This window comes from Momordica charantia, assembly GCF_013281855.1.
Source record: "Momordica charantia cultivar OHB3-1 chromosome 9 unlocalized genomic scaffold, Mcharantia_2.0 BLBB01000009.1, whole genome shotgun sequence".
Classification (NCBI taxonomy): domain Eukaryota; kingdom Viridiplantae; phylum Streptophyta; class Magnoliopsida; order Cucurbitales; family Cucurbitaceae; genus Momordica; species Momordica charantia.
Genome location: NW_028275167.1, coordinates 5,977,260 through 6,002,572, shown reverse-complemented (window position 1 = coordinate 6,002,572; position 25,313 = coordinate 5,977,260). Strand labels below are relative to the sequence as shown.

General features: G+C 32.6%; 3 protein-coding genes across 7 annotated transcripts; 1 reads left to right on the top strand and 2 right to left on the bottom strand.

Annotated features, from left to right (window-relative positions):
* Window positions 1-389: 389 nt before the first annotated feature.
* Window positions 390-1,001, top strand: AGP26 (arabinogalactan protein 26). The gene has a single exon (XM_088117860.1). The coding sequence runs from the start codon at window positions 477-479 to the stop codon at window positions 873-875; it is 399 nt and encodes a 132-aa protein (XP_087973986.1). The 5' UTR covers window positions 390-476; the 3' UTR covers window positions 876-1,001.
* A 3,090-nt stretch (window positions 1,002-4,091) lies between these two features.
* Window positions 4,092-9,754, bottom strand: LOC111018452 (sodium/hydrogen exchanger 2). Its single transcript, XM_022294544.2, has 15 exons — window positions 9,578-9,754; window positions 8,920-9,120; window positions 8,721-8,839; window positions 8,467-8,564; window positions 8,049-8,108; window positions 7,882-7,928; window positions 7,568-7,762; window positions 7,222-7,268; window positions 6,763-6,829; window positions 6,554-6,654; window positions 6,330-6,431; window positions 5,844-5,982; window positions 5,593-5,655; window positions 5,049-5,132; window positions 4,092-4,465 (listed from the first exon to the last, which is right to left on the bottom strand). The coding sequence occupies exons 2-15, from the start codon at window positions 9,088-9,090 to the stop codon at window positions 4,160-4,162; spliced, it is 1,599 nt and encodes a 532-aa protein (XP_022150236.1). The 5' UTR covers window positions 9,091-9,120; window positions 9,578-9,754; the 3' UTR covers window positions 4,092-4,159.
* Window positions 9,755-11,027: 1,273 nt separating this feature from the next.
* Window positions 11,028-23,875, bottom strand: LOC111018443 (sodium/hydrogen exchanger 1). 5 transcript variants are annotated; one of them, XM_022294523.2, is made up of 15 exons: window positions 23,723-23,875; window positions 22,729-22,943; window positions 22,464-22,582; window positions 21,242-21,339; window positions 20,627-20,686; window positions 19,569-19,615; window positions 19,297-19,491; window positions 18,327-18,373; window positions 17,763-17,829; window positions 17,549-17,649; window positions 17,341-17,442; window positions 16,598-16,736; window positions 16,068-16,130; window positions 12,450-12,533; window positions 11,028-11,671 (listed from the first exon to the last, which is right to left on the bottom strand). In XM_022294523.2, exons 2-15 carry the CDS (start codon window positions 22,891-22,893, stop codon window positions 11,351-11,353), a joined length of 1,608 nt encoding a protein of 535 aa, XP_022150215.2. In that variant the 5' UTR covers window positions 22,894-22,943; window positions 23,723-23,875; the 3' UTR covers window positions 11,028-11,350. The 5 variants fall into 5 exon arrangements, with proteins under 5 accessions (XP_022150215.2, XP_022150216.2, XP_087984484.1 ...); XM_022294524.2 differs by having other exon boundaries at window positions 22,729-22,933; XM_088128358.1 differs by lacking the exon at window positions 20,627-20,686.
* Between the last annotated feature and the right edge of the window lie 1,438 nt (window positions 23,876-25,313).

Below are 25,313 nucleotides of genomic sequence, written 5' to 3'. Positions count from 1 at the left end.
AAAAGTCTCCGTAATCTAAAATCTAAACCTGAATTTTTCGTGACAGCAGTAAGTACCAACTTGTATTCAACTATAAAAATCTCATGGTGGCATTCACAACACACAACCAACCAAAAAAAACACCAAATGCAAAAAGATAAAACAAAAAATAATTAAAAACAAAAAAACAAAAAGTACCTAAAACCCTAAACATTTCATGTGCTTGAAAGAGATGGAGATCCAACATTTTACACATCAACCTTTGTCTGTTAGCGTCACTTGCCGAGCTGTGTTATCACATCACCTCCCAATCACCTCCTGCCACGTGTCATTCCACCACCACCACCACCACTGCCTCCCCACATCACAGACATCACCCCCTTTTCAGCTTTAATCATAACCCCCTTTTTATTTCTCTCTTTTTTTTTTATTATTTCTCATCGATTTTTCTTCTTCTTCTTCTTCTTCCTCTCAAATTCTCTCTCCCATCATTAAAAATGGCGTCTCCCATTTTCTCTCTCTACTTCCCCATTTTCATGGCCTACTCGGCTTCTCTCGCTCTCGCTTCTTATCCAAATTACTTCCCTCCTTCAATTTCTTCCATTTCCGCCGCGCCGGAGTTTTCGCCGGCGCCGGCGCCGGACATTTCTCCGCTGTTTCCGACCCCCGGAGGCGCCGCACTTCCGCCGGCCGATTCCTCGTTTCCGACCATTCCTTCGAGTCCCAGCCCGCCCAACCCGGATTTCTCGGTCTCGGCTCCGGCGCCGGAGCTGCCTCTTCCGCCGTCTCAGTCGTTGCCCATTTCCGCTGCTGCTGCTCTGAACTCCGGCGGTTGGTACCGGCCGGTTTTGGTGATTCTTACGGCGGCTTTCGCGGCGGAGGTCGGTCGCCGGTGAGCCGTTGGTGGTGTAAAGGTGTAGTAGTGGAATGTTGGGGTGTAGTTGTTTGTCTCATTAGTGAGTGAAGCTGATTCTCATTCCATTACTTTTTTTTTACTAAATATTTATGATTTTATTTTACTATTTGAGTTATATTTCCAATTGGGTATTTAAATTTTGTTTAATAATTATTCATTTCTTTTAATATACCTTTTTCAATCAAATTATTCTTTTGATTTTTGTTGAAACAAATTTAGTACACCGAAAGTGAAAATTACATAATTATTAGGGATTAAATTATATATATTTAGTCTTTCATTTATTTTTTTTCTTGTTTTTTTAATCTTAAATTTAATTGTTAGGATTGACTTTGATGCAAATATTGAACTCTTAGTTTTATGAAAATGTCGATACTTCTCTTATATCAAATATTGAACCTATGAAAATGTCGACGTGTTCATGAAAATTTAATACATTCAATAGAGATAGTACATGACATTTATTTTCTTTTTTTAATATTCGAGAGCGTATGAGACTATTTAAAATTTTTTTATACATTAATAATAAGATAATATTCGCACAAATATAGAATAAACAATCATTTAAATTTTTAATAGAAAAAGTTGGTAAGTATTAGACAAAGATTATACATAAATGTAGAAATTTTCTTCATGGAAAAATTAAGGTTTGTCTAACTACGGTTGGCTTTATTTAAAATCTTGTTCTAAAAATTGACAAGTATTTAAGGATTTTTTTTTTAAAAGTAGATTACAAGATAAAAAGAAAATATTGATTTACAAAAAAGTTATTAATGTCACCAACCAAAATATTTTCTGTTAAACCATCAAAATTCTATTGTCAAGAGACTCGTCCTATTCTACTTGGAATATAAATGTTAGAAAAATATTAATTTATATTTATATCAACGTATTAAATTTCCATTGATTTGTTGATCTCTTCGTCGACATTTTCATGTCTATGGATTCAAAATCGATATGTGACTGAATTTATATTTCCGTAGTATCGCATAAAGATTGACAACGTATAAAAATATCATTAATATAGACATAATATTAATATTAATAAATTTTAGTTTATTTAAATAGAGTGAAAAGTGTTTATTTGTTATTTTAAATATTTATTATGAATTTTTTTATACTTTTAAAAAATATCGATCAACATCGATATTGTTATTTCTAGGGGTATTTCTATAAAATTAATTTATATATTTAGATATGAAAATGACACCATGAGTAAGTGTACCTAAAAGAGCACCTTGAGAAAAAAGAGGGCCTTTTGGCTTTCTTTGCTTTTTCCTCATTTTCCAACATCTCAAAAGTTTGTTTCCTATGTCAAAATTAACCATTACAAGCTTTAAATCTTACTTTAGATCTTGAATTTTAATACTTATTTTATTAGTTTGTCTTTAAATTTAAATTTATAAATCTTCTGTTTTACTAATTCAACTTTCAAATATTTTATTTTAATTTCTAAATTTTGTATAAAAATTCATCAATAGATCTCTAAAATTTTCAATTTTGTGCCTAAGAATTTCATGAATTTTTTAAAATATTAGAGACTGATTAAATATAAAATTGAAAGTTCAAAAACTTATTAGACATAAATTTACAAGTTTAGATCCCTGTTAAACATTTTTTAAAGTCTAAGTATCCAAAAATTATAAGTTCTCAAACTTATTAGACACGTTTTAAAGTTCAATGACTTATTCGATACAAATATAAAAACTCAAAGATTAAATTATAATTTAACCTAAAAGTAGAAAGGGAAATACTATTTAAACTTCATAGTAATAAAAGATAGAAAGATATAAAAAAAAAGTAGTGGAAATTAATTAGATGTGAAATGAACTAGGATCTTGTAGTTCTTGATTATTGGAATTTGTGCCTCTTTAACAATTACTTGCTTTTTATAATTATTTTATTTTTAAGACTTTCACTTCTTAAATCATTACTTAAACATTAGGACAAAGTAGATTTTTGGTTGACTTTGTAAATTTACACATCATGATTAGACACCAAAAAAGAAAAGGAACTAGACTTACTTTATGGACAAATAATTTGAGTCAATACTTGAAAAAGAAAAAAAATTGGGAATTCCCGCGACGAGGAAGGAGGCACGGAAACTTAGCTTTATTCACCTCACCATTAAATATTTGACAAGAAAAGAGAGAAATACAAAAACAAAGATATTTTTTTAAATAATAATGAGTGGTTGAATATTTAATGGTGAAGACAAGACTTCTCTTTCTCTTTATGGTTGAAGAGCCAAATATTTTTCTTTAAGAATTCAAACTGTTTGCTCGATTGGGTTGTACTTTCTAGATATTCATTTTGATTATTGTATTTTAAGTTTAATTCATTTTAGTCCTTCTGCTTTTAAAATGTTTGTTTTGGTTTTTATATTATTAAAAAGTGACAATTTTGGTCTTTTATTTTCATTTTCAAACTCATTTTTTGTATCCTTAAAACATTTCTTGGAAGGAAAATATTTGCCTTCTCAACCATGAGGATGAACTTTGTCCTCCTCACCGCTAAATATTTGACAATTCATTATTATTAAAAAAAAAGTTTATATTTTTGCGTTTTTGTCTCTTAGTTGTCAAACATTTAATGGTGAGGAGGACAAGATTCATATTCATTGTTGAGGAGGTAAGTATTTTCCTTCTTGGAATGTACCCATGACTTTAGATTAAAGAATTTTCAGTGTGAAAATTTTACAAATAAGGATCAAAATAGTAACTTTTTAAAATAAACTATAGAGTCTAAAATGAACCAAAGTTGAAAATAAAGGACAAAAATAAACTAAACATGAACCAAAATAGTATTTATTTTACCTACCATAAAATTATATATACATATCTTTATTTTTATTTAATAGTTTTTTATATTAATTATTTAATAAGAATTATTTGTGTTTGAATAAATTTATCACCCAACCAACATGAACTCAAAAAATCCACATTTGCTTAACTCAAGAAAAGGAAAAAATCTCATGGAAAAAAAACTAATATATACATAATATTTCTACGAAATTATTTGGAAAATAAAAATAAAAAATACCCACCTACACATCCACATCGGTGACCTAATAGGAGCTCCCGCTAAAACTTAAGAGACGTAGTGGAATCCACTTATCTAAAAAAATTTCTCCCGCTAAAACTTATATGACATACTGGAATCCACTTATCTAAAAGAATTTCTACTGACCCGTGTGTAGACAAGTATTTTTCATTCGCTCTTAATTTCTTCGAGTTTTAATATCACTTCTCTACAAGTCTATAATCAAGGGAAATTTTCAGGAGTGTGAGGATCCAATGATGTATCACTCCCTCCAAACACAGGACGCATAAAACACTCATCAAACTTCCGCCAGTAGTGATTGATACATTGAGTTGGAAATCTCAAAAACAACAGGCAACTGTTTGTACGAGGCATGTTTGCTCCATCCATGTCGGATTCGAGATCATCGTCGACGTCGAGCAGGAACGGATCGCTCAATGATTCCAGTGTAGGAAAATCTGCATATGTTGTGTTGTTGACTCTAGGAACCATGATTCTTACTATAGACTTGGTGAACAATCCAAAGACCTAAAGTAAACAGTAAAACAGATCATCAAAAGTGAATATCATTCAGGCTTCATGTATAAACTTAGGACATAACTTCTTAAATACACCGCATTAATAATAACATTGAAACCATAGCATATTAAGGATAAGTTTGGCATATCTTTTACTTTAAGCACGAATTTTTGAACTTATTTTTTAGTAATCATCTCTCAAGTACTAAATCTACACAGTGTCAATCACTTGAAAGTTTTTTTTTTTTTTTTTTTATAATCATCTCTCGTGTGTTTATTCAAAAAGAGTTTTTAAAGCAATTTGATTGAAGATATTTTTTATTGTTACCAAACATTATAGATTTAGAAAAAGAATAACACTTTCAACTATATTCACTTAGAAAACTAAACACGCTCTAAATTAGAAGTTTTTAAAAGAAGTGTTGGTAAGAAAAGTGATTTTATTTAAAAAGTACTTTTTTCAAAAGTCATCCCAAACAAAATAAGTGGGAATTATCGTATCTTGTTAAATAAGCAAATGAAACTGGAATAGAGAGCAAATTGATGATATTATTGTAAGCTTAACATTGCAGCCTTATTTCTCTGTGACTTACCAAATTAGTGAAGAGGACAATTGAAATGGTGCTAGTTATCATCATCGAAGCCCCTCTTATTTGATTTTGCCCTGACATTGTAAACTGCACATAGGACAACATACAAAGCTTAATCACATGCATTCCAAAAGCAAACAATATTTAATAAAAAAAAGGGTCGTAGAGAAGAACCGATATAAGACAACTACAAGGAAAAAGAATATATATGTCACGCAATTAGTTATCTCACAAAGTTCGGAGTTGGAGGTTTCCCAAATTACACACAAGGTCTATCAAGGAGCAGTGTTAAACTACCATTGAGCCCAAGAGCTTAAGCCGATGGGTTACAATAAATTTAATTTTTTATTCACATTTTTAACCCTCCCTTTTGGACTTGAAAATTTGCACACGACCCGACAAGCAATTATCAATATTAATACAAAGTTTGAACACGTGATTTTTTATTGGATTGATACCGCATTAAACTACCATTGAATAACCTGAAAACTTGGTTTCTCATAAAGATATGAGAGGAGGACAGCAAAAATTATTGTTGCAATTGTACCTGATTATAAGCAAGAGCCACAGATACAGCCCCTCTCATGAGCCCAGCCCACCAAATTGTAACCTGCAGAGATTTACCAATTAGTCATCTCTTCCTCAAATAAAGACAAATGCTGGCAAAGGCACCAAGTTAACTCCACTCGTTTAGAAATCTATTTCCGACTAAAACGGTGTGAGTTTGAATCCCCACCCCCACTTGTTGTTGTACTAAAAAAAATGCTGGCAAGGCAACAACATAAAAAGTTAACTTACCTGCTGCTTAAACCCAATACGGTCTTTGTCAGACTTTCTGGTCAAGTTGGATATGAACGAGAGTGGGAATACAAAAGCTCCTCTCCCAACAAGAACAAGACCCAGAAGTATAGAACTTGCTCCAATTGATGTCCCAGGGCTGTGAAAGAGAGGGATAGTTGACAACTTTGAGAATCATTTTTGGACATATTTTCCTATAATTTTAAAATTTTCTAACCTTACCTCTAATAATGATAGTTTATACTAATTATTTTGTTACTTTTTATTAAAATTAAAATAATATTTATGTTCTAAAATTAAAACCACGTTTCGAAATCTTGATCAAATTTTAAAAGTGAAAAGTTTTAGAGATCTATATTTAATTTTTTTAATTGGCTAAGATTTCAAAAATAATTTTTAGAAAACAAAACATGAAATCACTATAAATAAAGTCCTAGAATATAAAAACATAGGTTAAAATACTTGGACTCAACATTTAGGCTTTACCTCATTCTAACAAAACTCCACTTTTCAATATCCAAGGCATCCATACCAACATAAAGGAAGATAAGAGTCTCTGCAACGAAAGACAATGTTGCAAAAATGTGGCTGCAAGTATCAACACATCACAAGAAAATCAGTTGTATGAATACTTCAAGAAGATAAGCTTTAATTGCTTTATCACTTGAAAATGTGGTTTCAAACGAGACCATGGAAACAGTTGACATTACCTACTTATCTGTCTGCAACTTTCAGTCACATTATGCCAAGTGTAGTGAGACATGACAATCCCACAAAAAAACACACTAAGAATACCACTAAGATGCCAGTACTGCAATAATAAACAATGATTATGTCATCCCTAAAGAATTGAAATCTAAATACAAACTGAAGTAACAATAATTATCATTTTGATTTGATAGCTCATAAGAAATCTTACTTCAGCAATCATATATGAAAGGTAGGCCAACAAAATCAACATGACAATTTCACGATATGTAGAGTGCCTGAAATTTTACATAACGAATATTTCAATAAACGAAACACAACGGTTGAAAGTCAATGTTAATAACACACTCTCTTCAATGGGCCCCTTGACATTGGAAAACATATTATGTACAAATAGAAACAACATTTCAAAAATAACACTCCTTGAAATAAGGTTTTTCTCGATGCCTCAAAATATTGGGAGAAGAGGCTTTTCCCGACGAAAATTATAAGCGTCGGGAAAATGGGAATTATCCCGATGAAAATGTGAACGTTGGAAAAAGTTTCGTCGGGATCTGTAAAAATCCTTGTAGTGTGAAGAAGTTCCCAAACGTATGAAGCATGGATATGAATACAAGAGTACCCAGACATTTAAAAAAAAAAACGATAAAAGAAAATTGTACATCCATACCTGCCGAATTGTAGCTTTTTCATGATATATGCAGATAGCAGCCCAACCTCCAAAAAAGAAAATTAAGAATATATAAAGACATAATAACAAATCAATGAAACCCAAATGAATAACATAAAAACAATAGGAAGTAAACAAACATATTATTAGACTATGATTACATCTATTCCCTGGGTCGATTATCATAATCAAAACCCGGCACTGGAAAGTTTCTCCATAGCACAGCCAATAATTTTAGTTAAAGGTTTCCGTTGTAACTTACATTTATAATATTATTAAATATTTTCTTTACGTTTATTAACTTTTTTTCCATAGATTAGTAAATTAATTTATTTTATATACTCACTGCTAATCCCAGCAATGTGCTTCCCAAGAACAAACTTAAGAAACTTCCAGCTAATTGAATGGCATTTGTAGAAGTGATGTGAGAGAGGTCAAATTGCTGGATTGCATTGAAGAGTACCACTGAGGTAGCATCATTGACCACCCCTTCGCCAAAGACTAGACTATAAAGTAAAGGTGTCTCATCTTGATTAAGAACCTGGAACATAACAACATAGTCAAACAGTAAGTGCATCTTTTTTTTCTTAGATAACTGGTCAAACAGCAAGAGCATCTATTATAAGCACAAAGAATCCATTGAAAAACATTTAAATGTACCTGTAGGGTGCAAACACTATCCGTCGCAGTTAAGATTGCTCCAAGTGCTACAAGTAAAACCATTAATAAACAATAAGCAACGAAAAAGTAAGGATGGAAGAACAGAGAAGGTGGGTCGATAAATTAAAGAATCACCAAATTAAACATGATATAGGATTGAAATGTACCAAAATAGTCTTGCATGTCTAAGAAGCCAACATCCAAGTTCTTGAATAAATGGAGGGAACCTGTGTCATTGGTTTTCAAGTTACATTCTTGATAAATCAAAAGATGTTAATCTAAATAGACAATAATCATCATGAACATATGCAGATATGTTCTAATGATAAAAACATATGATCAACTTCCTATATATTTTTAAAGAAAACCCCTATTTGAATTAGCAAGGCAGTGTATCACAAAAATTAGAGAACTTTTATGTTCAATGTATAGCCACAGGTCTAAACAAGATACTCTTCTGCTCAATTAATATATTATTCATGATCTGTGAAGTTTCTATTTCTCTTTTCAAAGAAAATAGGCCAAGCTGAAGGTTGAAAAAATATTATGGATGCCATGAAATACCCGAGATGCAATAATATATACCTAGTGATATAATGACAAACGATATCACACTTCCAAAAGCACCAAACAATATGATTGTCATAAAGTTGCGAAAGAACTGTTTCTTCTTCACCTGAAACCTATATTAGGTGTAAGGTTTAAATTAAACACAGACCAAAAAGTTAAAATCAAAATAAACTGGGAGAAAACTTTTACATATACAAACTATGAAAGACCATTTATTCAATACAATGAAGTTAGTCGAATGATAGTTCAATAAGATTATAGCAATTTACCCGGCATTAAATATTATAGGTGGAAGAAGGTAAATGAAGAAAAGTTGTTCATTGAATACTAGGATGTGAGAACTTTGTCCTCTAGTAGTTAAGAGAATGAGAATTCCAGTGAAAACACCCTAACGATTGGACCATAGAAACAAACAATGTTAGATAATTATGCAATGACGCACGATAAAGCCTTTAAATGCAAACTTACAATGGCTATGGATGTAATTGACTCATTCAGCCAACTTTTCTTCTCAAAAAGATGACCAATCAGAATACAAGCAAGAAGAAGCAACAGAAAAAATGTGACGTGTGTCGCTTTCGGGTATGCTTCCAGCACCAATGGCAGCAGAGCAGTGCTTGGAGTTGGAACTGACTCCATGAACCCAACACCTCACTCTTGAAAATTCGCCTGCAAAAATATTCAAATCTTTCGAGTAAAGTTGTTGTTCAAGGGAAGTTTTAAATATTTAATTCTAACTCTCAAACTTCACATACACCAGTGAACTCGAACCAGCTTAATATAAATCTTATTTGAGTTAAAAAAAAATCTCGATAAAATCTGACTTCAAATTAGGCAAAGGTGCAAGAACGATCGTAAACAGCAAACACAGGCGCTGAATTTTCAAAACAAAATCAAACACATCGACTCAAATTGCGAAACTATTCAGCGTACGAACATCTAACAAAAATCTCCATAATCTTACTTCAAGACAAGCAAAATTCAATAACAATAGTAAACACAACTCAGAATCTTCGATTCTTTCTACTCCAATATTACTAAGAAGAAACTGGCAGTAAACATTAGGTCAAAGGCTCGATGTTGGAAGCAAATTGAAGGCAAAATTTAGCAAGCAAAATACACAAACCTAGAATTCGAATGTTGAGAGAATTCTCGGCGGAAGAAGGCTGATGAAATATAAAGTCCATGGCGTGAAGTAGTGAAAAATTCCTCTCCGGCGACGGAATCCTAATCGCTCTCTGTATCTGATTCTGCAATTCCATGCAGGAGACGGAGATATCTTCTTTGGCTCCAATGCGCGGGGCCACGATTTTGTATGTTATAAAATTTTCAAATTATTTATATTTATATTTATATTTAATCATAGTCCTGTGAAAAAAAAAAATTTAAATTCTGTTTCAGACTCTATCCTCTAAACTTTCATGTTTACGTATTTTAGACTTTAAATATTCAATATTTAAAAATTCTAAATTCTTAACGATTTCGTTTTATTTATTTAATTTCTTTTTTTTTTTATAATTACTTCCTTACAATTTAGTTTGTACGTTTCTAGCAGGAATGTTAAAAAAATAAAAAAATATATAAATAAATCCCATGACTTTGAAAACCCGGATCCAATCTATGTGTTGGATTTGATTGGGTCAAATAAACCAAAACTCTGTTGGCTATATTGGTTCAATGGTTCACACAAGATAAATTTGGACTTAACCGAACCAAATTTATTATTAAAGTTAAAATTATTTATTTTACTTATCATAAAATTATATATTGATATATTTTTAATTTTAATTTTATTTCATTCAATAATTATTTATATACTATTTATTTTCCAATAACTTTTTAAGTTTTTAGAATATAATTTTTTCGCTATATAAATAAATTTTGAACTTGATTAAAGGTTAGAAAATAGATAAATAAAAGTTTAAAAGAGCAGCATTTTTTTTTGTCATATAATATTTTGAATGAGTAATCCAAATCAATTACATTTATTTTGAATGAGTAATCCAAATCAATTACATTCAAATATTTCATGGTTGGATTGAGTTTATTTATTTAATAAGGGATATTTATGTTGAATAAATTTACAATTTAAAACAATTATTTTGAGTCTAAATACTAACAGTTTTCTGAAAGCTACTTCTTCGATAATCATTTTTTTTTTGTTTAGTTTTTTGAAAACTCAAGTTACTTCGAATACAATATGTATGGTGAAAGATCGAACTCACAATCTTTTGAGTTCGCTTTTGACAACTCGACTTTACTTTGTAATCAATTTTTTTTCCTTTTTTCAATTCTTGAGAAACCTAACAGAAATTTGGTTCCTTAACTGTTTTATTGGTTAAATTACAGCCATCAATATCATATTTAATAAGTTTCCTATCTAATAGGTCTTCATCTTTTAATTTTATGTCTCACAAGGTCATTAACTTTAAAAATAATAATAATAAATAAATGTCTAATAAATTTTTAAATTTTTAAAGACCAGACTTATTAGCCACAAACGGCCCCTCACGTTTGAAACAATTCTGAATACACTTCCTTTCATAGTGTAATGATTTGGGAATACTATTTCCACATGAAGTAAATAAGTAATAATTTATGCATTAAAATACATAATAACTTCAATGGGAAGAAAAAGTGGATAATGGATACCAACAAATTACACGAACAACAGCATTACACTATCTTATAAACCTTATACACACTATTTTTTACCCATCTTCTAAGTATATGGTACTCTTCCATTTTTCTCTTGTTCTTTCACTGTCCTATGAACAATATAGCACACTAATTTTCATCCATCTTCAAATTTTGATACTCTACAGCTTCCTTTTTCTCTTGTTATTTCTAAGAGTAGCTAGATTACATAATTTTTCATGTGTTTCTATAGAATCTACCATTAGTGGATATACTTTTCAGTTGGTGAACCAGGGATGAAAGGTACAAAACCTCTTCCACCGAAAACAGGACGCATGTATCGATCATCGAACATCCGCCAATAATAATGGACAGAATGAGTTGGAGATGTAAACATCATCCGTAGGCTGGGTGGACGGGGAATGTTCGATCCTCCAGCTTCGGGTTCGGGATCTTCCCGGTCGGGCAAAAGAGGATCATTCAGCGATTTCAGAGGAGAATCTGCTACCATTGTACCATGAATCTGTCTATTATTCAGCGAAAGCATGTACCTTACAATAGGCTTGGTTAACAGCCCAAATACCTGAAACAAATGTAACACCAAGAAATAAAAAACCATTCCTGAGACTCTTCACATTAGAAATCCTTCGAGAGGGTCCATGAAGATAAGACACCATGCAAATTTGATGATAGAAGAATTGAATAGGACTGCACAACTAATGTCTACAAACCGACGATGGCAGAAACAAGAGGAAACTTGAAGAATTGCATTCTTCAATTAGAGGTAACGCAATAACAATTACTCGATTAGGAATGCCAATAGAGATAATTGTTAGAAATATTATTAAGATAGTCAAGGCACATTCTAGGTACCTTGAATTACTTGGGAGTTATTGCAATTATTTTATCTTTTATCGTCCAATATCATCAGTTTTTCGGTTTTTATCATATTCTACAACATTATTTCATTGCTTGAAACCAAATGAGCGAGAAAGGGTGAAAAAGTACTGTGAATCTGTTGTAACCAGTCTCCATAATACATAGCAAGCAATACCATCAACCAAGAAAAGTCGGGTTCTCAATGTCAAAATTCAAATGGCATATTTGAACAGAGCCCAATTAGTTAAGACATCAAGTAATATCTTTAAGGTGAGAGGTTCAAATCCCTCACCCACCCCTTTTGAACTCAAGAAAAATGTCAAAATTCAGAGGAACTAGGTAGGAGAATGCAAAGAATCGACACCATTATGCAAAAATAGATGCTAAATGTTGGTCATGTCCTTATGTAGTGTCATGTGTGTATGTTTACTATCATGGTTAAGATTAAGTGAAGCAATCCAAACACGGTGTGTTTCCCTTACCACATTAGTAAAGAGAACAACTGTGATTGTGCTAGTAATCATGATCGCATTCCCTTTCAATTGCGTGTGCCCTGATGACGCAAACTGCAAATATGATGAAACACAACCTCAATCACAAAAAATCCCTAATTCTGAAAGTACCCGCAACTTATAGTATGTAAAGAAATTCCAGTCTTATGAAGGATTGCTGGTACAAAATAGATTCTCATATATATATATTTGAATAGAAAATAGATTTTCATATTAGTAACATTCAACCAGATTATAATTACACAGATTCAACATTAAACAAAAACAAAACAAAACAAAAATGTGAACAGTGGGCCATTTATTCAGTTTTAAGTATCATGCCACCTTACAGAGATCCATCTAGCATCTCAATTCAGGTAGCTGTTTCATTTTCCATTTCCCTATGGCACATTTGGTTGGATCACCTCCCATGATCTAATCATTCCCTCCATCTTCCTCCATAGTCCTTAGTCTTAGCACCTCTCTGTTATGCTCCATTGCTTTTGCCAATTCCTTTCTTACATTGGTTTGTTTTCCTTCCAACACCCTTTGCACCACAGATGAATTTTCTCCAACAACTTATCCTTGACTCCCTCTTTTTCTTTTTATTTTTTTTCCCCCTGCTTGCTACCATTCCCAATCATGTGCTTTTTTTCCCTTTTTTCCGACAATCGTCTAACCCTACCACAAGTTGAGTCCTAGGTGACCATGGTTTGAAGACATTCTCTCTAAAGTTTTTACGTTTTTCGTTGGCCCTCATGACCAGGTGATTATGTGCGGATCTAATATCACTTGATAGGAACTGGAGAATAGCTTTTCGTTGACTCAAAAATGGTAACAACAACGAAGTAAAACTGACAAAACTGACAAAATCGAGTCCGATCAAATTGATTTGTCAGTTTAATCGGTTTGTGGTCCAATTAGGTCTATAATATTTTAAAAACCGAAATATTTGGTTTGGTTTCAGTTTGGAGTTAAAAAACCAAATCCAACCCGTATTGTGTATACATATGTTTTAATTTTAAAAAACTATTTTTGCTTTACCATTGTTGTCCATTGACATTGTTAAGGACAACGGCACCCTAAGTACCCCGAGTATCTCCACAATAGTATGATATTGTCCGCTTTGGGCATAGCTCTCACGGCTTTGTTTTTGGTTTCATCCAAAAAGCCTCACACTAATGGAGATAATTGTCCTATCTTATATACTCATGATCATTCTTCCCTAGCCAATGTGAGACTTTATTTGCAATCACCTTACAAACCCAACAGACATTACGCTGACTCGCTGACTATAATCTACGATGGTAATTGAGTGTGATAATTTTTAAAAAAAATCTAAAAAATGAGCGAGTCAAAGGCTTCATCCACACTCTCTCTCTCCTCACATACTCTCACTCCTACACACACAAAACACCTGATTCCTCACATAATCATCTTCTTCTTCCCTCAACTGTAGCCAAAACAACTGCTTCGATGACGTCAACAAATCTTGACTACCCGTGCCATGGTCAATGTCGGAGACAACCCACATAAGTTCCTCCACTCTAACGACGTCAGAAGATTTGATTTCCCCTATCACAAAGCAAACTTGCATTTGGTAGACAGTAGTCTGCAGTGCACCTCATGCTCGTCAAACCACAAAACCAAATTGACAAAAACCGTCGGTTTGCAGTTCGGTTCGAAACAGTTTTCAGTCCATTTTGGTTCGGCGCGGTTTTGCATTTTTATTTTTCTAATAAAATTTGCTCCAAAACCAAGTCGAACCATGAACACCCCTTGTTCCAAGTACAATTTGTTCCCCTGCACCCTCGTTCCAACCACAGATTTACCCAACTAAACAACCCCTTCTCATTTTACCCTTCTACCCCTCTTGTCTCATCTGCAAAGAACGTGTATATGACTGCAACTTGATTCATAGAGATCAACTACTTGTTATATCAATAATAGCATTTTTTGGGATTGGTGGAGCGAAATCGACGTTAGAACGAGTTAGGGGCGAGTCGGGATGAAGAAGCAATGAAAAACAGGTGAAGTGGAGCTGCAAGCTAGAATGGTCGAGGAGGCAACGCCGATGCGCTGGGAGACAACACCACGGCGTTGTCCCGCTGAGGCACATGCATACTTTTTCAGTCTGCAGCGCCATGGCGCTGTATTGATGTTTATAAATATGCAGTTTCAGGTTTTAGGGTTTCCCAGCCAAAATTAGAGCCGTTTTTATAGAAAATTTGTAGCAGTTTTGAGGCAGAGGCTCGGGGTATTGGCAGAAGCGTTGGGGCATATCAAGATCAACATATTCGAGGTACTTAAATCTTGATTCTATTGTGAGTTTTCATTCATGTACCTAAGTATAGTGTGTTATAATACTTGAAGCTAGAGGGCTTTTGTTCGGCCTTCTAGAGGGTGAATATCCGTGGATGAGATATTTGAATGCTTGTATCAAATCTCATTATTAGTAGAACCCGCATCTAAGCGGAAGACTGAACATAGCCCATAAACTATGGGGGTAAACCAGTATAAATTATTGTGTCATTTATTGCTTTCCCTATATTTATCTTTGTGTTGTGTGATTGACTTAGATAATTGGAGATTATTGTGGAAGGGGAAATTGTTAGGAGCGCTTAATTTCCCAACACATTTTCCCTAACTTGCTGCAGAGTTGTAATGTTTAAAGTTGTTACCCGCATTATAAGAATATAATAAAGTAATTTCCATCCTGCTATATATAAAACCAAGATACTGACACTTCAATTTGGATAATGGGTCGATCTTAAACATCCGGCACTTAATTGGACACATGATCAACACCTATTAGCACAACAAACACATGTCGAATACTATCTGTAACCATCACAATCACAAGTTGGTCTAGTGGTTAAGGGCCAACATAAATAGTAAAGGACTTTGAGGGAATTAGTTCAAACCGTAATGGCCACCTACCTAGGATTTAATATCCTACAAATTTCCTTGGCAATCAAATGCATTAGGGTCAGACAATTGTCCCGTGAGATTAACCGAGATGCGCATAAGTTGGTCCGGACAATCACGGATATTAAATAAAAAAAAAATACTAGATGTACAAATTGAATACAAGTCTTACACTTCTTAGGTACACGTCGAGCACTTTTAAGTATAATTAATAAACATAAATGGTAATATAGGACAAAAATAATAAATTTTAAGAGAGAAATATATCAAACTTGTTTTTTGAGCACATAAATGGGTAAGATGACTGAATTTAAATTTCCTTATAGTATAAAATTGATATACTTTTTTTGAAAAACTATATATTATACTAAACGTATCATTGTCGTGTCCATGTCCTAAATTTTCATAAAATAACATGTCACTGTGTCTTTATGTTGGGCTTCTTTGTACAAAAACAAATTGGCCTATTTGACCAACTTTGAACTGTAAACAATCTAATTAAAATGATTTAATTCTGCTTTCCAAGGCCAGCTAGGAACCATAAATATTTTGCCTGAGGCCAATTAGCAATAAGTGTCCTTTATGGTATGCTGATAAGATCTAGCATGAGTCGTTTCACAGTTAGGCAGTAAAATTGTAAGATGTCTACAGTAATGAGGATGATAATTGCCAAAATAGTACCTGACTATAAGCAAGTGCCACTGATACAGCACCTCTCATGAGACCAGCCCACCAAATGGTAACCTGCGAGGAATTGCCCATAAGTAATGAGCAAATACTCGAAACAGGTACATAACATTATAAAATATAAGGTTAAATTACAAATTTTGTCCTTAAACTTTCAAGGTCATGTCTAATGAGTCCCTATACATTTTTAAATAAATTTTTGAACTTGGAATGTTGTGTCTATCTAGTCCATGAAGTTTAAAGAGTTTCTAATAGGTTGTCTAATAGATTCCTACCTGAACTCTACCACCTTAATGCTTGTAATAGCTTATATAGTACAACTGTATCATTTAAGGATTACGTGACGGGTTGATTTTGGACGAGTTTAGATATTTGGTGGTGTAAGCATTAAACTAATAGGGTTAATGACAATGAACTATTAGACGCAAAATTAAAAGCTCAATAAGCTATTAAAAACTTTTTAAAATGCTAGGATTCATTAAGGTTTAGGGACCAAACTTGTATGATAACCAAAATATACTTACCTGCTGCTTAAACCCAATTTTGTCACTCTGAGACTTCATAGTCAAGTTAGATAGAAAAGATAGTGGGAATACAAAAGCTGCTCTCGCAACAAGGACTAGACCTAGCATGATTAGACTCACTCCAGCCGATACCCGAAGCCTGTCAATAGGCAACAGATTATGTAATAAATAAATGCAGATAAACACGGTGTGTTGCATAAATTACATGTGCCTATGTCCAGAAATTCAAAAAGATACATGGTTGACGTTAATGTTAAATCACCATTGAAACCATAAACTTAGGCCAATAGATTATAATGGATTTGATCTTATATTCATATTTTTAACACTCTCATCACTTGTCACTACAATATTAATCAGAAGAGAAAATAACACTATAGAGGTTGGAACACATGACCTCCTGCTCTAATATCATGTTAAATCACCGCTAGAAATTAATAGGTTACAATATATTTAATCTTACATTCATATTCTTTAATATTTAGACGACCCTTCTATGATCCAATCAAGTTTACTAACACTTTTTTTTTGTTGATATCCGTGAGTGTCCGGACCCACTTATGCGCACCTCGACTAATCTCACGAGGTAACCGCTTGACCCTACAACATTTGGTGTTGGGAAACACGTAGGAACTACTAATTCCTAAGGTAGGTGGCCATCATGGGGTTTGAAACAATCATGGTGGATGTATGAACAATGACATCACAACTGCAAATAGACAAAACCAACTTAAACATGTCACCTTTGGCAAACAATTCTCCACTTCTCAATATCCAAGGCATCCATACCAACATATAAGAAGATGAAAATCTCTGAAACAAATGAGAATGTTGCAAAAGTATGCCTACAAGAATCGATAACCAAAAATTATGATCAGTACTTACAAATTATCAAATGCATCGCACTACGAAAAAGAAGTTCCAATGAGACCATAGAAAGAACTAACATACTTGGTGATCACTCTTGAACTTTCAGTCACATTATGCCAAGTGTAATGAGACATGACAATCCCACAAAAGAACATGGTAAGAATACCACTAAAATTGCACAACTGCAATAAATAGGCAATTGCAACCATCATCACAAGTTAGCAAAATTAAAATACAATTTGAATTAAAATTGATATGCATTTTGACTCAATAGTTTATATGATCAAAGTCTTACTTCAGCAGTCATATATGAAAGGTAAGGCATTAAAATCATCAAAGCAACCTCCCGATTAGTCGAGTGCCTGAAATTTTAACAAAAAATGTAAGACCATTACGTGGACCATTAAGTGGAAATGTCTAACTTATGTGTACATTACGTGGACTAAAATAGTTTTTTACATCCGAGTTTTTAGCTAACTTATGCATACCTCAACTAATTTTACAAGACCACTACTAGACCCTACAACATTTGGTTGTCAAGAAAATTCATAGAATTTTAAATTATTGTAATAGCCGCCATGATTGAAGTCATTTCCACTTGGCCCTTTTACTTTTGCACTAGGATCCAATGACCACTAGACCAACCAAAGTGGTTGACTACAATATAATGATTCTGTTTGCCTTCTACCATTCCTTTGAGATCTTATCTAATTCCGAGGAAGGAAAATAACACACAAGCAAACAATTACCAAATAGAAAACAATTACAAATAAGGAAATAAATACAAAGAAATAACTGTTCAACATAATTTTAGAAAACAATTAGTAATTGAGAAAACAGAAAACCAAATTCTTCTTGCCTGCCAAAGTACAGTTTTTTCATGATGTATGCACTGGACAACCCAACCTGTATATTAAAGTAAGAAATTACTATATGGATTTGGAAAATATACAAAATGAGTCTCAAACTTCCTGAGAACCAAAAACCAAATGGTAATACAACCTAACAACTTTAAGTGAGAAATTCCCATGAAACCTATCTTTTACAATCTCTCATTGCAAAATTAGTTTGCAAAACATTTTTCTCACACCCAAACAACCCTTTGTCTTCACGAAAAGAGAGAGAAAGAGAAGAAGAAGAAAAAAACCATGAGACATTTGAAGTTTTTGCACCTTCACTTCCCCTCATTCACCCAAGTTTAGATCATTTTAAATGCATTTCTCAATAGGTGAGAAAATAGATTTTGACACTATTTCTTTTAATATCTATGAGTGTCCATACCAGCTTGCAAGCACTTCGACCAATCTCATGAAACAATCATCTAATGATGCTACATATGGTTGCTAACAAAACTCGTAGAATTTTAAATTCTAAGTAGGTGGACACCATGATATGAACTCATTCCCAGTCCCAAATCTACTTGAAACTCATTAGATATTTGTAAATCTTGCACCCTCGCCTTCTTCAGTTTCTAGTAGAGTTTCAATACTATTATCATTCACACATGTCACGTGATTTCAAACACATTTCTCAATAGGTAATCAAATAGACTTTGACTTAGAGTCTACTATTTTTTTTATATTCGCGAGTGTATGGACCGATTTGTACACATCTCAACTAATCTCACAAGATAGCTGTCTAACTCTACCACATTTGATTACCAAGGAAACTCGTAGTATTTTAAATTCTAGAAAGGTGGCCAACATGATTTGAAATCATTCTCTCTGAACCCCTTTACTTTTTCACCAACCATAATGACTAGAAGACCAACCCATAGTGGTTGACTTTCTCACCAGGATAGGACAAAACATATGCGGAGAGAGACTCACCAATACTCCTAGCAAGGTGCTCGTCGAGAATAAATAGAGAAAACTTCCTAGAAGCTGAATGGCATTGGTTGCGGTGATGTGAGAGAGGTCAAACCTCTGGATTGCTTTGAAAAGTACAACAGAGGTAGCATCATTAACCACGCCTTCACCAAAGACTAAACTATACAGAAAAGGAGTCTCATCCTGGTCAAGCACCTGCAGCATTAGAATCAAAATTAGCAAATTTTGGTACATAGTTAAGTGACATATATTCCACAGAAATCAAGATTTACCTGCAAGGTGCAAACACTATCTGTGGCCGATAAGATTGCTCCAAGGGCTGTGAGTGACAAATTAAACAATGAAGGGTCAAAACGCATCGAAAAGTTGTCAAATAGAACAGAGTAACTGGCTTAAACTGAATAATATTATTAATCCTCTGATAAGAACTTGAGGGTTGACAAACATTCTGCCAACTAAATCATATGAATGCTGACTTTTGCAAAATGGTAAACATAAACATTAGTATTTTTACTCATTAAACGAACAGGTAAAATATAAACTACAAGTTTACATCCAGAAGAGAAGAAAAGAAAAGAAAAAGAGGGAAAAGGAAAAAGAAAATTATACCTAAAATATCCCATGAGAAAAAATAATAAGTTAAATATATGTTTTAGTTTATAATGTTTTGTTTAGATTTATAATAAGTTAAATATATGTTTTAGTTTCTATTGTTTAGATTTTTTTTTTCTTTCCAATTTAGTCTTTATTGTTTAAAAAGTTGTAGTCCATTATATTTTAACTCTGGACATTTTTTCAATTATACTCTTTCAATTGGTAAATGTTAAAATTAGTTGATGATAAACTTACCTATAAAAATTTGGAGGAGAAATTAGAAAATTTTTAAGTGACGCAGAAATTTCATCTTTGGTAGGGGCCTCATTCCGCTCCGAAATTTCTGCCAGTTTACTAAATACCAGGTTATGTAAGCTTATTGTCAGTCTGTCGATGATAAGAAAATAATTCTTGCTATTTTGAAAATGATGAATACAAGGCTAGTCTAAAGAGCAAATATAGGGAAGAAAAAAAAAAGAATGAAAATAGCATACAAGTAAAAAACCAAAATGAAAGAAATAACTGCACAACATAATTTATATTCATTAGCGGGAATGGTATAATAAAAAAATGTTATAAAAATAAAGGACTGAATTAAAACTTTATAAATCAGAGACTAAATTGGAAAAATATCAAACGTTAGGGACTAAAATATATATTTAGCTAAATAATAACAATAAGAATAATGCACAAGGTTTCTAGACACAACTATTAAAAAGGAAGGTTAGAAATATACCAAAATAATCACCCACGTCTAAGAAGCCAATATCTAATGTCTTGAATAAATGGAGTGAACCTGTTTCAAAGGGCTTAACATTACTTTTGAATAAGCATGATGCTGTTTCATCAATTTTGGAGAACATTAATGTTCAAGAAACTGTAATACGTGCCAATACTTTGGGGTATGTACTTTTTTCACACTCTTACCTTTTGCACAAGATCTCACATTTCAAGAAAACTTGTCAATTTGAGCATAGTTAAATGGATAAGGTACCTATTACCCTCAAGACCTTCCTTGAAGTTGAAGATTGTTCAAGATATATCTTTGACGGCATATACTAATAGCAAATTCAATAATTCTGGTGTACAATTTTTTCTTTGTTCTCCTTGGATTCTCTTTTTCTTACTTTGTGAAATGTTATTTCTTGAAATTGAAATGTATGATCATCCCTTCATTATATTTGTAATGAAGTTTTGATTTAAATTTATATAAAATACTTTTAGAGTTGAAAAATTTTTACTTTAACTTCTGAGCTAATTAACTAACTTTGCGTTAAGAATTAACATGTAATTTTGTCCTTTTTTGATAGAAAGCATCATCCAATGTCGTGATCAGGAACAGAGAAAGTACCTATTGATATAATGAAAAATGAGATCACAGTACCACCAGCACCAAACAACATTATCATTAGAAAGTTCCGAAAGAACTGCTTCTTTTTCACCTGAAACCTGAAATAGGAGAAACATATTAAGTTGGAAAGATATCAGCATCTTATAAATAAACAAAACTCGGAATAATGAAAGACAATTTATTATTGAAACTTAAAAGATACCAGTACAAGGTACATCCATAAACAATAGGTCTCCTCACAAATTAAAAATCCTGTTTTAGGCATTCCATGATTTCTGAAGACAAATTAGTTCGTAAGTGAAATTATTTATACAGCAGCAGTATAAGCCTTATTTGTAAAGACAGCATTATGATTTGACATGAAACTAACAATTTACCCTATAAACATATTTACATTATTAAGTTAGAGAATACGTGACAAGTAATACAATTTTAAGAATGCTGTTGCACCAAATTGTTAGTCCATGATTGTAATTGAACTTTTTAACCATAGTTTTTAGAGGAATTGTAATGGGCGGCAAATATTTGTCATATTTACAAGAGCATAATGAATAAAATTTTGCAAATATAGCAATTTTGTAGGGTGACATCTTCCATCTCTATTAGTGATGGACATCTATCACATGTCTACCAATGTCTATCATGGATAGAGTCTATGGAACATCTATAATTGATAGACATTGATAAAAGTCTATCACGTGATATGTTGATGATTTTTTCTAAAAAAGATATCATATTTGCAATTTTTTTTAACTTGTGCTAGATTTGCTATTATTTTGCATAAAATTGCTATATGTGTAACTGCCCTTAGTTCAACCAAATCAAATATCATACATGGATGTTTCTATAAAGGAAGATATCATGAGCCAACACCAACAGCCAAAAACACTTTCACACAAAGCCGAAGCCAGCCAATGCAGAAATGTCTTTTCTTTTTTTTTTTTTTTGTTTTTTTAATATCCATGAGTGTCCTACCCAATTTACCTGCGCCTCAACTAATCTCTGGGGATAACTACCCAGCATTGCTACACTAAGTTGCCAAGAAAACTTGTAGAATAATAAATCCTAGATAGGTGACCATCATAGTTTGAACTCATTCTCTCTAAGCTCTTTACTTTTTTCATTGGCTCTAATGAGCACTCGGCCAACCCATGGTAGTTAACTAATGCAACAATTTTTGTAAGGTAACATAGAAGATGCACTTTATATCCAAAAGATTTACCCAGCATTAAATATTATAGGTGGAAGAACATAAATGAAGAAAAGCTCTTCACTAAACACTAGGATGCGAGAGTTTCTGCCTTGGGTTGTTAACAAGATGAGAGTTCCAGTGAAAAGACCCTACAGAAAGCACAAACAAATATCATGAGTTCAATTACATAGATAGTTAATATAACAAATTTAAATAGCAATTTTCAGGTAGAACGTGCGTATTTATAAATAAACGAAAAGAAAATATCAATAGCAATAATTAAAATGCAACTCACAATGAAAATGGCATTAACTGAATCATTCATCCAACGAATTCTCTCGAGAAGATGTCCAGTTACAATACAAGCACAGAGAAGTAACACAAATAATGCGATAGCATACTCTTCAGGGTCTTCTTTCGAAGCCAATTTCATCACAGCTTTTCCTAAAAATGAATCCATGAAGTTATCTAAACCTCGGGTACTGCAACCTTAATGCTCACTGCAAAAAACTAAAATGAAAGTAAATTGTATGAAACATCCAAAGAACCATAAGAGAGTTAAAATAAATCTCCTATAGTTCTAAGAACTATAGAGTAAACCATTATCCTCCCACTGATTTTACAAAAAAATCAGCATGAGATCATTATTTTTCAATTATCCTTTTTATTTTATTATTATTTTATTATTATTATTTTTTTAGAATTGGGAGTTGGAGCTTTGATCCCCTATGTCAAGGTACCCGCGCCTGTCCCAATGCCTGGACCGGGGAGACATCAAGAGTTTTTGGTATTAAGCTCACCAAATTCTTCGAATTTGAGACCTCTAAGCCAGAAACCCCAAGCCGCCTTAATTAAAACACATATAGTTTTTTTTTTTTAAAGGTGATAAAATAAGACAATGAAATAAAGGGAAAACGCCTCGCGAATCCATTGTAAGAGCCTAGAATAATTTTCTACGAACTCCGCACTCGTTCTTCTGCGTTCACACACGAAATTCAAAGACCATAGGGAGATTACTTAGCCCCTAAGAGTCTACTACTTTACTTTCACTTTACTTTTTTCAGCTACCATACGCACACTAACAACAAAAGAACTTCTGGACAATCAAATCAAACAAACATGCAAAATTATATCATCAATGAATCAATCAATCTTGAAGCATAAGATTCAGAGATTATTTCTCAGTTGCAATCACCACAGACACAGAAATGACGAACACAAGACCGCAAATTCTGTAAGAAAAAGGAAAATCAAGCGGAAATGAAAAGGAGAAAGCAGAATCTAATTACCTCGGATTTGTTCAGCAAGAAAACTCTGAGCATAAAGAATATTAAAAACTGAGAGAGGGAGTTTTGAAAGACCGCGAAAAGTCTGAAGAGAAATCAACCGCTTGAATGCGAAGGAAACAATGAAAATTTTGGCGATGAGATTATGGCCGTAGGATCAGAATACGGCTGTTATAGTGGGAGTGTGACAGGGAATTTTAAAATTTTATTGTGATTGGTTCTCATGTCCCACGCTTTTACACGTGCCCTTAGCAGTAAAACTTGGGGATTTTTTTTTTTCACCTCGACATGTATTAATTTTTACCCTAAACTAATTTATCTGAATTAATAGAAAACGAGACCGATCTCGGGTCTACAATTGTTTCTTCTCCTCTTTTATTTAGGGGTGTTAAAAAAATTCGGTGATCCGGACAATCCAATCCAAATCGTAAGGATTGGGTTGGATTAAAAATACTCGAGTTGGATTGGATTGAAATTTGTAAAAGTTTTATTGCTGTGAGTGATGAATTTTTTTAGTTCAACAACCTATTGAGATGTAAATTTAAGTTTTGCTTAGTTAGCAATATCGGTTAGATTTGTTTCATTGGATGCAACAAAATGTTATAATTTTATTTTAGTTTTTCTAGTACATATGTAGGAGTGTGGGATCCAACTCACAAACTCTTGATTGAACATACGTGTCAATTATCACTAAAATATGATCGTTTGGGTAATGTTCGAAATTTTATTCTTACCCATTTGAGAAACTTTTTAATCAACTTTAGTAAGACAGTGATAGTGTGTCTATATATATATATAATTAAAAGTTTAAAAAATATATATTTGGAATTAATATTGAATATATGGACTAGAAATGTAATTTTAATTATATCGCGATTCCAGAGACCCTCAAATTTATAAGGGCCTATTTGATGACACTGTTTCTCAGGTTCAATTTTATTAAAAATCTAATTATTTAATTTATTTTTCATATCTGTAAAAATATTATCATATAGAAAATTTATTAAAAAAACAGTGTTTCCAATTTACTCCAAAACAATAATAAAATATTGTTTATTATTCTTAGTTTACGGATGTTGGCAGTCTACGAATGTTGGGTCACAACGAGAATGTTACCTAATAGACTAAAAAAATACCAGTCTCCAACGATCATTTGCAAGAGCCAGAATCTCACGGATGACAAGCCTCCAATTGTCATTTCCACCGTCCAACAGTAATTTTTTAGGGAATATTTTCAATTGGATCACGTAAAAGCACCAAAGTAGTGAGGAAGATTGGAGTAAGCTTGAGATGAATACCATCAATTAATTAGGGTGTATTTGGTATACAATTGGAATACTGTTTTTTGGAAAGAGTGGAATTTCATATTTTGAATTTTGGACCTTTTTAAATGCAAAATTACATTAAAAAAATATATTTAATAAATATTATATTTCAGATTAATATAATATATTATAAATTATGTAATACTGTAAAATAATAATTAATACACAAACTATAACGATACATGTTAATAAATTAAGAATATTTATAACGTATATGTTAATAAATTAATGAAATTAATTGGTTGAACCACATAATCATTCCATAATTC